The following is a 15,745-nucleotide window of genomic DNA, read 5'->3' as shown; positions in this document are numbered from 1 at the left end:
AAGTGCCTACTTTTCTGCTCCAGGGTGGGACTACCACCCCAGTCCCTAGGGGATGCCTTCCTCATCACATGGGACACAGCACTCATGTATGCATTCCTACCGATACCTCCAATCCCACGAGTCATTCAGAAGATACTGACCAAAAAGGCCCATATCATACTGATTGTTCCAATGTGGCCCAGACAGACTTGGTTCCCTTACCTGATGTGCTTAGCAGTTTGCGCCCCATGAATTTTCCCCTTGAGGGTGGATTTCCTCTCACAGAACAAAGGCCGGACTCTCCACCCAAATCCAGAGAAACTTCACCTCAAAGCACGGCTCCTACATGGGTCCAACACAGCAAATTAGCCTGTTCAGAAAGAGTGAAACGGGTGTTATTAAATAGCAGGAGCTCCACCACTTGCCATAACTACCTCCAAAAATGGAAATGATTCTCACTATGATGCCAACAAAAAAATTTAACTGCAGTCACGGCGCCTCTACAAGTCATACTAGACTACGTACTGGAACTCAAAGAATTGGGCTTATCCATAAGCTCAATCAAAGTACACCTAGTGGCTATTAGAGCCTTTCACCACAAGGTGGAGGCAGAGTCACTCTTCACTCACACAACAACTAGTTGCTTTCTTATTGGTGTACTGAACATGTACCTGGACTTCTAACAACCTACACCCCCATGGGGCTTGAATCTTGTACTCAGATGCCTCACCAGAACACCTTTTGAACCACTGATGACTTGTTCACTCCTTCATATGTCTATGAAAGTTGCGGTTTTGGTTGTGCTCACCTCAGCTACAAGAGTCAGTGGAATCGGGACACTTATAGCTGAGCCTCCTTACGCTATGTTCACTAAAGACAAGATCATGTTGCCGCCGCACCCAAAACTTTTATTTAGACTAGCAACATCTTTCCATGTAAACTAAACCATACACTTCCCCATATTTTACCCCAAACTACGTGGATATTCACAAGGGGTCATCCTACATTCACTCAATGTCAGATGAGCCATAGTGTTCTATTAAGACAGAACCAAACCCTTCCAGAAATCTCCAAGACTGTTTATTTCCACAACAGAACACTCCAAGGGCTGTACAATATTAACTATCTAAATGGATCTCTACTTGTATCCAGCTTGCTACTGGTTATACAAGAAACCTCCACCAGGCTCTGATCCCATTCTACCTGTGCCCTGTCTACATCTATAGCCTTCCTGAACAGTGTTCCTCTACTAAATATATGTAGGGCTGCCACAGGAGCATCGGAGTGCACCTTTGCAAAACACTATGCCATCACTCAGTGCTTTTTGTCAGATGCTATACTAGGCCTTACTATGCTCTTGGGCATGACACATGCAACTCCAAAGCCCCTACCGTCCACAGTGGGGCATTGCTCTACAGACACCTAAAGTGTACCAATCTGGGAGGGGTTTCAAGTGCTTTGGAGGATAGGATTAAAATTCAAAATGATCTGGACAAATTGGAAAAATGGTCTGAAGTAAATAGGATGAAATTCAATAAGGACAAATGTAAAGTAATCCACTTATGAAAGAACAATCAGTTGCACACATACAAAATGGGAAATGACTGCGTAGAAAGGAGTACTGTGGAAAGGGATCTGGAAATCGTAATGGATCACAAGCTAAATATGAGTCAACAGTGTAATGCTGTTGCAAAAAAAGCAAACATAATTCTGGGATGTATTAGCAAGAGTGTTGTAAGCAAGACACAAGAAGTAATTCTTCCGCTCTACTCCACGCTGATTAGGTCTCAACTGAAGTATTGTGTTCAGTTCTGGGCTCCACATTTCAGGAAAGATGTGCACAAATTGTAAAAAGTCCAGAGAAGAGCAACAAAAATGATTAAAGGTTTAGAAAACATGACTTATGAGGGAAGATTGAAAAAATTGTGTTTGTTTAGTCTGGAGAAGAGAAGACTGAGTGGGACGTGATAACAGTTTTCAAGTACATAAAAGATTGTTACGAGGCGGGAGAAGAATTTTTCTTAACCTCTGAGGATAAGACAAGAAGCACTGGGCTTAAATTGCAGCAAGGGGGGTTTAGGTTGGACATTAGAAAAAACTACCTAACTGTCAGAGTGATTAAGCACTGGAGTAAATTGTCTAGGGAGGTTATGGAATCTCCATCATTGGAGATTTTTAAGAGCAGGTTGGACAAACACCTGTCAGAGATGGTCTAGATAAAACTTAATCCTGCCTTGAGTGCAGGGGACTGGACTAAATGACCTCTCAAGGTCTCATCCAGTTCTATGGTTTGATTTCTATGAAAGTGGAGTACCCACAAAGAGACTACTCGAAGAAGAAGTTACTCACCTTGTGCAGTAACGATGGTTCTTTGACATGGCTCCCTGGGGCTGCTCCACTAACCACCCTCCTCCCCTCGTTTGTTCATCGAGCTCTGCGGTAGAAAAGGAACTGAAGGGTCAGGGCATGTGTGCACTACATGAGGCACCAACAGCACTGCGAGACAACTACTGTGCACACGCACCCCAACCGAGGACTGCTACCGAAAATCTCTGCTCTGTGGCGCCGTGACTCACTGACACCTAAAGTGGCGCACTCTCAGGGGAACACATCTTGAAGAGCCATCATTTCTGCACAAGATGAGTAACTTCTTCCTTACCCCTCTTCCTGGCCTTGTCTTCTATTTGGGAGCTTCATTTTGCCAGGTCCAGTGACCCCTAGTGGAGGCCAACATTGCTGCATCCCATTTCTGTGGGTGAGGGAAAAAAGGAGATTCTGCTCACTCAACATTAATTTCTGCAAAATTCTGCATTATGCAGTGGTGCAGAATTCCCCCAGGAGTAAACATTTTTTTGCAACCAGAGGCAACAGAAAGTTTCCCCTTTTCTGTTTTCAGGGAGAGATGAGTTGAGGCTCTCTGGAGGATGCCTTTCTGATTCCATGGACAATGCATCTGCTGTATGCCTTTATACCATTTCCACTAATTCTGAGATTATTAAGAAAAGTGACAAAAGACAGAGCTTGAGTCATCCTCATAACTTCAGTATGGCCTCGCCAGTGTGGGTTTTCAGATCTACAGAAGTTTTAAAGGCACCAACTCTCAGGGGTGGATGTGGAAACTGCGGCATGTACATGATCCTGGAGTGGGTACCTGAAGAGAGTTTCGCCTGCATGAGGTGCCGCCTGATAAAGCTGATGGAAGAAAAAATCCGAGGACTGGAGATGCAGGTGGAAACTCTGGTAGAGTGTAGAAGGGGGTTCGAGCGGATGATGGAGCAAAGACATGAGGAGGCTGAAGGGATAAACTCAGACTTGCAGATGAACCGAGACAAGGAATTCTAGGGGAGATTGCTGGGTGAGGAAAGTGCGGGGAAGCGGTGAGTAAGAGAACCAGCAGAGGAAAGACAGCTCAGTGAAAGCGGAAATAGAGCTCAGGAACATGTTTGCAGAGTTTGTGAAAATGAAAGGGACAGCAGTGTGGGTCGCCTGAAATATGGGGCATGGAAGAGAGGAAAAAGGAGCTAAGTCTGTGGAAGCGGGGGAGTCAATGGAGACAACACCAAATATGAGCCCCAGGAGATACGGTATGGGTTGCGGAGGATTGCAAAGCGACAATGAAAATTGAGAGACTTGCAGCCAAAGGAACAGGGGATAGACCGCGAGATCACACTGTCACAGGAAAAGCAGTCTATGTGATGGGGAGACTCCTTCTGCAGAAATAGACAGGCCTATAACTTAAGAGCTGATCTCCGGGAAACTCAGAAGAGGCGTAGCTGGTCGTGGAAGGTGCTAAGATAACAGGAGATGTGGACCTGAGGCCTGAAAAGGATCGCCTAACAGAAGCAGGAAGTTAGTTAGGAACGAATGGATTTGAACTGAAGAACGTGTGGATTCTAGGCCGGAGGAGGCCTGGGAATTACTTCAAGTCAAAGTTGCCAGAAAACTATCGAAAGCCTGCATCCCATAAAAGGGAAACAAAAATATAGGCAGGATTGAGACCAGGACTGATGAAGGCAAGAAGTATCAGTCAGTTCACGTAAGTGTGATAAGTAGACGTAAGGCCAGAAAGCCAGGCAATACGGAGCTGGGAGAGCACATGAAGGTCGACTTAGGTAGAGGAAAAATGACTGTGTGACGCGTGAATATCCGTACGAAGGACTAAAGCCTCGAGAAAGGTCAAAAGCACCTGAGCTATAAAGAGTTGCGTCCTGCAAAGGGGAATTAAAACCATATAGATAAAAGTTCTATAGCCTATAAAGAGAAGAAAACAAAGAGAGAGAAGTGGGAACGGATACAAACTGAGATGGCAAGGAGAGTAAGACTAACCTAGCTTGGTCCAATAGTCTACAAATATCGTTTATGCCTACAGTCTTTATATGAGTCAATGAGGGCTAGGAGTAATTAGGTAGGAATGACCAAATGGAATAGAGGCTATGGAGGGTAAGATATTATCCACATCCAGGTGGAGCCAAACTCGAACAGCTTAATGGGACGAACATTGGAGGCCCAGATAATCTTCATCCAAGAATATTAAAGGACTGGCTATGAAAATTGCAAGCCATTTAGCAGATTTTTAATGAATCGGTAAACTTCATGGGTTGTACCGTATGACTGGGGAATGGCTACATAGTTCCTATTTTAAGAAAAGGGGAAAAAAAAGTGATCCCGAGTAACTACTGCGCTTTAGTTTGACATCTGTAGTATGTAAGGTCTTGGAAAATTTTTTTGAGAGGAGAAAATAGGGTTAATGACATTGAAGGTCAATGGTAATTAATGGGAAACAAAAAATACACATCGGTTTTTCAAAAGGTAGATCGTGCACAACCAGGCACTGATCTCACTTCTTTGAGTAAGAGACGATAACACATTTTTAGACAAGGAAAAACACAGTAGGATCTATATTATTACCTCGTTTCAAGTAAAAGGCATTTTATATGGTTCCACATCGGGAGATTATTAGTAAATTGGAAAAGATGGGGTCCAGTACATGAAAATTTGAAGGTGGATAAGGAACTGTTGAGTTAAAGGGAGACTACAACTTGGTCATAACTGAAAGGTGAAATGTCAGGCTGGAAGGAGGGTTACTAAGGAGTTCCCCTTAGGGATCGATTTGGGGACCAATCGTATTTAATGCTTATTTTCACTGACCTTGGCCAAAAAATGGGAATGTGCGAGTAAAGTTGCAGATAGACCATAAGCGGAGAGAAGAATAGCTAACCAGGGACGACCAGGATATCCTAAGGAAGATCTGGATGACCTTGGGTAAAACTGGGTAATAGAACAGGATGAAATTTAATAGTGAAAGTTGCAAGGTCATGCATTTAAGAGTAATAACAAAAATTTTAGTTATATAATTGGGGACGCATTCAGTTGGATAGTAACAGAGCAAGAGGAGAAGGACCTGGAGATTTTGATTGATCACATGAGCCATCAGTGTGATATGGTCGGTGAAAAAGGCTAATGCGTGTTAGGATGCATGCAGCGAGTTATATCCACAAAGATAAGGACGGTGGTTAGTACCATTATTCAAGGCCATGGTTGAGAGCCCCTCATCTGGAATACGTGTGGTGCTGTTCTGGCTCCCATGTTTAAGAAGGATGCATTCAAACTGGAATGCAGGATCAGAGAGGGCTGTATCCTCTTGTGAAAGGAGGCTGAACAGCTTGTCTATTTTAGCCATACCCAAAAGAAGGCTGAGGGGGGGATTGATTACCTCATTTAAATACTATATCAGGGGGGATTTAAAATATTCAGGGAGGGAGAGGAATTATTTTAAGCTTAGTACTTTGTTGGCAACACAAGAACAAATGGATATTTAACTGGCAACTAGCGAAGTTTGACCTGATTAAACAAAAGTGTTCTAACCATTAGAGAGGAGTGGAAATTCTGGAACACGGCCTTCCAAGGGAGTAGTGGGGCAAAAAACGATATCTGAACTTTTAAGACAAGCTGATAAGTTTATGGAGGGGTGATGTTTATGATGGAAGGCCTAATTTTTGGATTTATTTGGCAACTGATCTTTGCTTATCAGCAGGTAGTATGCTCAGTGGTCTGTGATGGGATGTTAGATGGGATGGGATCTGAGTTACTACAGAGAATTCTTTCCTGGGTGCTAGCTGGGAGTGTTGCCCACATGCTCAGGGTTTAACTGTGGCATATTTGGGTCGGGAAGGAATTTCCCTCCAGGACAGATTGGCAGAGGCCGTGAGGTTTTTCGCCTCCTCTGCAGCATGGCACCATGGATTACTTGCTGGAGGATTCTCTGCAGCTTGAGATCTTCAAACCACAGTTTAAGGACTTCAATACTCAGACATAGGTTAGGAGTTTGTTACAGGAGTGGTGTGAGATTCTGTGGCCTGCACTGTAGAGGAGGTCAGACTAGATGATCATAATGGTCCCTTCTGACCTTAAAGTCTATGAATTAACTCTCCCCACGCTCCCAGTGCCTCCCGCCCACCGGCAGTCCTGCTGATCAGCGCTTCACCCTCACTTCCCACACTTTGTGATCAGCTGTTTCATGGTGGAGTTTCATCTTGCGTGAAGAGAAGAGGATGTGTTCCTACTTGCTCTTTTATTCCACTCATTCTGGATTGCCTTTTTATTAAAAAGAGTCAGATTTCTCTTTTTAAGCTCCATTAAAGTACAGTTTTGGCTTGCCACTCAGTGATTGCAAGTTCTTCACCCCGCCCCGAATGGTTAACAGATTCCTAAAAGGTTTAAAAGTCATGTTTTTCCCTAATTAGAAAAGTACCTCATTCATGGAACATGAATTTAGTTCTTTCAGCTTTAATAAAACCTTAAATTCTCCACAAATTCCACAAATACCCCCGTCATTGCCGACCACCCACCTAAGTGTCCCCTCCCTATGCTATTGCTGTACCAACCAGTCCTTGGTATATGTCCTTTCGGTATCCATTCCCTTTTTCAAGAACACAGCCCCAACGTATACCAGGGACCCGCTGTACACCCACATTGTTGAGATTTGAGTTATTAGCAAACACTACCTGTGTCTGGATTCAACTATATAGCATTCTGGATACAAACTTAATCCTTTTTTTTTTTTTCCCTCCCCTTTTTTCTTTTTTCCCCCCAGTAGTGAGGATAAGCCCAGTATTTTCAGGGGTCTCTGGTTACAAAGGTAACATTGCTGAGGGTTTATGAAGTTGGTAGAAAGCGTTCTAAGATGTTTGGTTTGAAAGAGAAATAATCTCCAGTGTTCTTGTAGTTTAAGTTTAGTGCCAATCTAAGAATGTTTTCGGTAGTGTTCGTGTAAGCATTTTTTTTTTTTTTTACTTAACCATTTGTTAAATACTTTTTCTTGCTATCCACCTTACATTAAAATAGTCTGGTTTTAAAGGAAAAGGTATTGGATTTGGGGCACCTGGAGAGGCCACAATTTCTTTGGCTACTCTAGCGAGGAGATGGAAGCTGGAAAATGACTAGATGTAGGGTCACAAGGACAGAGATGGCTCTGGTCTTTCTTTTCTAAACAGTATCATGGTGGTCCTTGTGAGCTTAATTGTGGATATTGTGTGAAAGCTGTAAGTTTTATAGCAGGGGTCCCGAACACGTGCCCGCAGGCACCGTGGCGCCCGCCAGGTTGTCTAAGTATGCCCGCGTACTGGCCAGCGGACAAGCATCTGCCGAAATGCTTCTGACAAGTTACGTCATCCAGAGGCGTTGCCGCCGAAATGCCGCCAATTTTCGATTTTCAGCGGTATTTCGGCAGCGATGCCTCTGGATGGCACTGCTTGTCAGCGGCATTTCGGTGGTGACGCCTATTTACATTGCTGCTTCTTGACGGAATTTTGGCAGATGCCCATCTGCTGCCACGCACCAGACGAAAAAGTTTGGGAACCGCCGTTTTATAGGGTACCAGGTTTTGTTAAATGGGTGTATCAGCAAAGGTTTGTATTTTCTTAAATATGTCTTAGGGCTTCTGGTGTGTTTGTTAAATTCTCTATTTTATCTAACCACTTCACTTTGCTGACTAATCTTTATTGGTAAATTTGCAAGCAATGATGGGAGAAAGTAAAGTCTTGTGTCTCAATCATTAGTTTTAACATATTTTTGAGCTTGAATTCACAATAGAATTTAAAACCTCCACATTGTTGCATCATATGTCTTTGCATCTGAACGTGTTAACTTTTACTGCAGTATATGAATGCAATCATTGTCTAACTGGCTGCTCAGCAGTGGAGAATTTATTAAGTTATATAGGTTTGAGAACCTGCTAATTTGTCTAACTTTTCGGCTTTCATATTTAGTGAGCAGATTCATGATGGCTCTTCAAAAACTTTTTCTTTATATATTTTAAAAACATACATGATTGACTTCGTGGTACCATTTTTTTTTTCTTGTTAGGCTGATGTTGACCTTTCTAACCCAGACTTGGTGGATGATCGTGCCTCTGAAGTAAGTGTTGAACAAATGTTCTTTGTATGCTCTGGTGTGCTCATGAGAGAGGAGCATTATGGCTATAAGATTATTAAAGTGCTATAAATGAGATACTCATTAAACATTTGTTAGGACATGATTAAAATAATTCAGTCATGCTAGTGTTCTTGTAGTGTAGATTCTGTAAGCAGTTGCATTGTATAGTTAACAAATCAAGTTGACAATTGGAACCAGTAATTCTCTGGAACTTACAGAGCTTGCTCATGGGAAATTGGATAAATATTTTTAATAGATAAGGATATCAAACTCTTAATTTAGAAAAATAACACCTTAAGAATACGAATATTTCTCTTTGAAGTGAAGCAATATACAGAAACCCATCTCTTGCCTGAGAATTCAGTGATCCAGTTTCATTATTGTAAGGGCTTTCTAAGGGCTTGGATATAGCAGAATTCCTACTCTACAACAAACAGCTTGCAGATGACTGGAAACTTTTTTGAATGGCTAGTAGAAAATTGAAGCGATAAGGTTGGTGAGATAATATCTTTTATTGGACCAACTTCTGTTGGTGAAAGAGACAAGCTTTCAAGCTTGCACAGAACACTTCTTCAGGCCTTGGAAAGGTACTTAGTGTCACAGCTAACTACAAGTGTAGAACAGATAAATAGTTAACATGTTGTAAGAGACCATTCTCGGTGAAATGGGCGGTTAATGCCTTTCCAGTAGTAGGACAATGGAGGGTTAGTAGGTTACAGATTGTTGTAATGCACCATAAATCCAGAGTCTTTATTAAGTCCATGATTTTTGGTATCTAGCGGAGTTGTAAATTTAAGTTCCCAGGCTTATCTTTTGAAGGTGTTGAGCAGGTTTTCTTTGATGACAAGGGCTGAGAGGTCAGCCATGGAATTATTGTTTTGTGGAAAGTGTTCACCTGTGAGTGATATGGTGTGTTTTTGTCTTTTCATTTTTCTGTGTGAGTTCATTTGAGAGTGTAGTGATTGTCTGATTTAGTTGTTGGGGTATTTAGTGTAGCGGATGAGTTACACCACATTTTGTGATAGCCATGTGTAGGGCCCATGGATCTTGAAAGGTGTGTTGCAGGGGGTGGGTATTAATTATCGTAGCTGTGGAGATGCATCTGCAGGTTTTGCATCTATTCTGGCAGTTGAGTTGATGTGCCCTAGTCTGTGGGAAGCTTGCTTCTCATGATGAGCTTGGTGATGAGGGGGGAGGAGTTTGAATTTCAGAAAAGGTGGATTTCTTTCAGGATGTGGTCCCCATTGAGTGTGGGTTGTAATTGTTTAAGGATACCCCATATAGGTTCCAGTGTGGGTTGTTTAATGATACCTGGTATAGGTTCCAGTGTGGGGTGCTAGGCGACAACTAGGGGTGTGTGGTTGGATGGCTTTTTTCCTGTATTGAAGTAGGTTTACTCATGGTATTTGGGTGGCTCATTCCATGATGTGATTTACTTCTCCTGGTGGAGTGTCCTTGTTTGGTGAAGATGATTTCAAGTGTGTGAAGGTGTGTAACCTGAATTTTCTCCTCAGAGCATATTCTTTGGGATCTGAGCGTCTGGCTGTAGATAATAGATTTCTTGGTGCATTTTGGGTGATTACTAAATCTGTGAAGCTAAGTGTGATGATCTGTGGGTTTTTTGTCAGTAGGATTCCATTGTTGAAGCTGATTGTTGTTTCCAGGAAATTGATGCTGGCATGGGAGTGTTCCAGAAAAATGGTGATGGATGGGTGCTGGTGATTCAAGTTGTGATGAAAATTTGAGGGAGTTTAGGTTGACGTATCTCAAACGTCTCTTTGGTTTTGTGGTGCACTGCAAACAATAATTGAACATTAGGCATTTATTATTTTTTCTGTACATTAAACATGAGTTATTTGTTTGCAGCTGATTGACTCTATCTGTGCTTGTTAACAATTAAATTAACAAAATATTCCTGAATTCTTCTTATGGGGGGTGGTGAGGGAAATTCAGTATAATCAAATGTTATAACTTTATTTTTGGTTATAGAGTTGCAGTTCATTTTTAAAATTTGCTGCTGGAAATCAAATTTAAACCTCAAGTTGTGGTAGAATGTGACTGTAGCATCAAATGGGGCCATGTAATCACTCTGCTCTTCTTAAGAGTTAATTTGGTCCATTAAATTTAATACATCATGACCTTTCAAAGTGTTTTCTCTCTCACTCAAATACTTATTTGTAAATTTTCAAAATAAAAATGTTGCTGTTTAAAATGTCAGTATATTATATGAAATGAGGTCCAAAGGTAGAGATGTAAGGTATTATGTGCTTATAAAGATAGGAATATAATTCTGCCATAAATTTAAAGTAACAATATCACACTATTAAGTAAATGTCATTTCTTTTCTTTTATGAAGAAAGATGTTCTGTGTTCTGTTAAGGAATACGATCAGCTTGATGTCCAGATGTGTCGGACTAGAATTATGGAGCTGGAAAAGAGACTTCTGGACAAACAGGAAGCAACTGAAAAACTCACCGCAGAGGTGGATGACTTACTGGAACAACTTGCTCAGCATAGTGGGGCTACACATCTTCAGGTACTATTAATAAAATCAGATAACTTGAATTTAAGGGTATTTACCGAAGATGTTATCAGCAGAGTTATGAGTAACAGTGTAACTTCATTTAATACCACAGCAAAGTAGTATGTGTTCCGGTTACAGGACTAGCTACACCTCTGACCCCTTCTCTGGGGTGTCTGAGTGCAACATCACATGTGTTGGGTCTCATGACTTTACCTATTCTGGGATGGAAGCTTGAAATTCATTCACAGGACACTGCAGCCAGCAACCCAGTTTATCAGTCATACTTGCTCAACTGGTCTGTCTGGACTCTTAGGACTTAGCAGTGGATATGGTGACCCCAGCAGTGGAATCTGAGTTCACTTTCTCATTGTCTCTTGTCTGTCTTTTGAGGGATGGGCTTCAAATCCAGCCAGATTTATTTGTTGTCTCAGCTCACATGCTTGGAACAGCTGCACAAAACCATTTTGAATTCCTCAAGGGGGTCAGGAGGTAGAGCATCAAAGTGAATGACTCCTGATTGTCATGAAGTGAATGCAGAGAAGTGTGTATCAGGATCAACCCTTCTTGGGTGCTTTTGCTGACAATCCTGCTATTGAATTAACTAAGTGTAGACGTACAGTAAATATTCTTACAACAATCAGACAAATAGAAGATACAATATTCATAAATTATTACAGAGCAGCAGCAAATATGCTATGCTATGAAATGTCATTGAGAGAGGCAACTATTAGTAAAACTGTAATCTGTGTAAACTTTTCTGAAAATTTTACCTATTCAGAATTGGGGTCTTGGTCCATGCCTGGGCTCCTCGGTGTTACTGCAGTACATATAATAATAATAATAGAGAAATTCACTGAGCTTTTATTGGCATGGCAAGCTATAAAAAGTTGCAAAACTATAAGAAAAAGACAGACCCCTCTTATATCAAAACAAAACCAGTTTTGCAAAGCCTTCATTTTTAAGGTTTCAGGTGTCCTGAGACCTTCATAAAATTTGAGGCTTATTGATTATCCAAATTGGCAAGAGGATACAATTTGAGTTTCCTCTCTGAAAAAACACACACTTAAAATTAAAGGAAGTCAACAAAACTTCCAGAATATAATCCTTCCTTTTAACAATCAATGGTTAACATATCTGATACTGAAATAAATCCCTCGTTCTTTTGGCTTGGGCAGGTTTAAAATATTATTGTTTGGTTTCCTGAAACCTTTTTAGGGGTTCAAATAATTTAGTTCACCACAAAAGCTTCAGTCATGGAGGGCTCCTGAGTGTAAGAGCTTTTCCGAATTGAATACTAGTACTCTGTGGAAGCAAAGCTTTGGGAGCTACAAAGGAATGAAGCTTCAGTTACTGTAAGCCAAATTTAATGGGGTCGGTTAACTGGAATTTAGAAAACTTACGTGATCATTTAAATTTTCTACATTATGTTTACAAACAAGAATCAAATGTAACAGTACTTTATTACCTTTTGTTGCACAAATTTCAAAACCAGGTGTAATGAAAACTCCATTGTCTCTATCAAATGTTGTGTAGATCAGTGATTCTCAGACTAGGGCCACTGCTTGTTCGGGAAAAGGCCCTGGCAGGCCGGGCTGGTTTGTTTACCTGCCGCGTTTCTGGGTGAAGGCTCAAATAATATGGAGCATCTCTTCCTTTTTTTTTTTTTTTTTGTAAATGGAGATCATTCTTCTGTGCTCATTTAAAGTGAGTTTTAACATGTACTCTATTATTTTTTTCTTTTGCAGAGCTGCTGGTAGTGGTGATAAATGGGGTAAATGTGTGTGGGACGGGGGAAGAGTTTGTGTGTTCACTTTATAGGCTCCTGGTTTCTAGGACTTCCACACGGAGATGAACTGCACTCCACATGCTTGAAGTGTCTTCCTGCTTCCTCCATAGCTGCAGACTTACTTTTTCCTTTTAGGAGTAGGAAACCAAGAACTTTCCTGTCATGAGAAATACTTTAAAGAAGCTAATGAGATGAATATGGAATAGGATTAACATACCCCAAATCATTAGCTTTTTCTCACTTGGATGAGAAGAGGCGAACATCTCTGCTCCAGTCATCCTAGATCAGTACAGCCTGTATTTTACATAATGGGGGCACCGAGGATTCAGTTTCTTACTGTAGAAATTCTGCACTTTTTGTTTCACCCTTTACCTATTAAAATGTGTGCACTTGCTAAAAATAATATTCTAAATTGGCTTCGTTTGCCTTTTGAGATCAGTGGAAGGTAAACTTTTTTTTCTTGGCACTTTTCACAGAAAGATGACCGCTCCTGTGGAACAAGTTTTACTGATACCTTAAGTACAGTGCGAAGAGCCAGTTCTTTCTTTTTAATGAAGGTTGATGTGTCTAAACTGCTGAAAAAGTCTGGTTTCAAAGATATGTTAATGTTTCATATAGGAGCTGAAGATGGCTGTCCAGGAACGGAATGAAATAATAGCTCATCTGACAAGTAACCTGCAGCAGGCAAGGCAAAATCGAGGTGACATTCAGGAAGAGGCCTCACTCCTAGCTGATCAGATCCATGGTTTACAGCTTCAGTTACATGAGGTGTGTGCTGGCTTTTTAAAACTGTTACCAGAAAATGAGGATCAGAACATTAACTGGGAAAAAAATTAGTAAATCTTGATCTCAGCAAATTATGTAAATCTCTTCTTCCCCTTTCTTCTTGATAACATTTGGTTTAAATGTGACATTCAGGCTTACTAAACTAAACCTGAATTAATGGCTTGATATATTTTTTTTTGTAGTGCAGTTTATTGCAGTGCAGAGGAAGCACGCTCCACCTGCTGGGGAACTGGACTGAGAGGCAGAAACTTTGGGTGCTTTCATGGCTCTGCCATTGACTTGAGGTGAAACCTTCAGGAAGTCACTTCACATTTTCATGCCAGTTTTTCCCTGGTTAAAGTAGGGGGAACTTTTATCCAGCTTCTTGAAGAAAGCAGTTTGAGCTCTATAAATGAAAAATACTATAAAACTCTATGACAGGGTGTTACTGATTCACAGGATTGGTGCAATGTCTAGTTTTTAAATAGTCTCTTGGACAAATCCCTTCAGTGTGCCAGATCCCTTACAGATCTCACTCTTCCTTCAGAGTCGGCCACGCAGCCTCACTGCTGCCTGCTTAGGCTGAACCTCTGGACTTTAGCATTCATGCTTCACACTGTGAACTCTCTTCAGTGAGTCCAACTGAGATACACTCCTACTAGAGACTTGTACACTCATCAGGGACTAATGCACTTCACCCAGTATTTACAGTGACACTCAAGCAGCATTTTCAAAACAGTAGGGTTTATCAGTCAACTGGAACACAGCATTGGAAGTTCATAGATTAGCACAGAGAAATCAAAGTTAAAGCATAATCCATTTGGGTCAGTGCAGAGCAATTGAACAGACTCAGGGCATGTCTACACTACAAAGTTAAGTCAATTTTATTTAAGTAGACATCGAGCCTCTGATTTAAGCAGGTCGATCTTGCGTGTCTCTGCTATGCTCATATTGGCGGAGTGCGTCCTCACTAGCAGGGTTTGCATTGATGCACAGAGTGCTGCACTGTGGGTAGCTATCTTACAGTGCATGTAGGCAAGTGGAATTTTGGCTTGGTCTTGCAATACCTTATGGGACCAAAACGTATTTGCGCAGATGGTTACAGGAGCTTGGTGTTAGCCTCCCATGATGCACTTACCTCCCTACCTCTCTGAAATCACATGGAAAGAAGCAAACTTTTTCGTATGCTTTCCTAAGCTGGGTTACCTGGCAGACTCATAGCATGGCAAGCGGACCCTTCAGCGTATTTGTTATGAGCATTCACACTCGGCCTCATCCTGTAGCATTTTACCGTTGAGAGGAGCACTGTGGAACAATGTGATGCTGTGCAGCAGTTGCTGGACGCCTGGAGTGGAGCATTTTCAGTTTTGCTGGGACGTCGTGCTGCTTGACAGGGTGGGTCCTCTTTCTTTGAGTGCTTGCTCATATCCTTCCAGATAAGGTGTATGCGCGCCGCATGCACGTTTGTCGGAGATTTTCTGTAGTAACACCGGCGGGTTGCAGGCGCCCCGGCGTGGTGCGCTGCGGACGAATATACCCCTGCGACCGTCCGCTCTCATTCTTTTTACGGCCCGTGTCGGCATTGGAAGTGGAGTGCGACTTGCTGCTCCACTTCCCTAGCTCTTCACGTTCTTTGACCTTTCTGCGTATATAGTAGTAGTTTGTGTGTTAGTTGTTAGTAGTTTTTAATGTCGTTAGTATAGTTTATGTATTGTTAGAGGCTGAGGTTTAATCTCTCCCCTCCCGGGGCCGGGCTCATGCTGCTCTCCAGTTTCAAAACATAGCTCGGCCTGCCGCCCAATGCAACGGGACGACCCCACGATCGTGCCTGAAGTGCCTGGGGGAATCCCATCTCACGGACAAGTGCCGTATTTGTAAGTCCTTCAAACCAAGGACTAAAAAGGAGCGGGACTCTCGCTTGAAGCAGCTCCTGATGGAAGCGGCCCTCACCCCTGCAGCTCCGGCACCAAGTGCTGCGCAGTCTGCGCTGGGCAGAAGTACTCCATCGGCACCGGAGACCGCCGGTGCCGTCGAAACACCCCGGCACCAACCGTCTCCGGCGCAGAAGCCAGCCCGGCACTGCTCCCTTTCTCCAAAGGCAAAGAAGCCCAAAGCTCCTGCGGTTCCAACCTCGGCACTGCAGTCTGAGCATGGAAGACCGAGCCGTCTGGCACCGTCAATTGCCGCGGCACCGGTGATTCCCGCACTGTCGATTCCGGCCAGGCATCGGCGAGGGACTTTCGCAACGGTGAGGGAAC

General features: G+C 42.4%; 1 protein-coding gene across 4 annotated transcripts in view; it reads left to right on the top strand.

Moving 5' to 3' along the window:
- The window catches only part of PCNT (pericentrin), a 282,663-nt gene that overhangs the window by 40,224 nt on the left and 226,694 nt on the right, over positions 1 to 15,745 (top strand). For 3 of the 4 annotated variants that reach the window (XM_075069897.1, XM_075069895.1, XM_075069896.1), the window contains 3 exons: positions 8,344 to 8,394; positions 10,769 to 10,948; positions 13,341 to 13,490. In XM_075069897.1, the coding sequence (XP_074925998.1) occupies positions 8,344 to 8,394; positions 10,769 to 10,948; positions 13,341 to 13,490 (381 nt within the window). The remainder of the gene's footprint in view (positions 1 to 8,343; positions 8,395 to 10,768; positions 10,949 to 13,340; positions 13,491 to 15,745) is intronic. The other variant, XM_075069898.1, reaches the window with a different exon arrangement.

Source organism: Chelonoidis abingdonii, chromosome 10 (assembly GCF_003597395.2).
Source record: "Chelonoidis abingdonii isolate Lonesome George chromosome 10, CheloAbing_2.0, whole genome shotgun sequence".
In the NCBI taxonomy this organism is placed as follows: domain Eukaryota; kingdom Metazoa; phylum Chordata; order Testudines; family Testudinidae; genus Chelonoidis; species Chelonoidis abingdonii.
The sequence above is the reverse complement of the archived record's forward strand: the minus strand, read 5'-3'. Positions and strand labels throughout refer to the sequence as shown.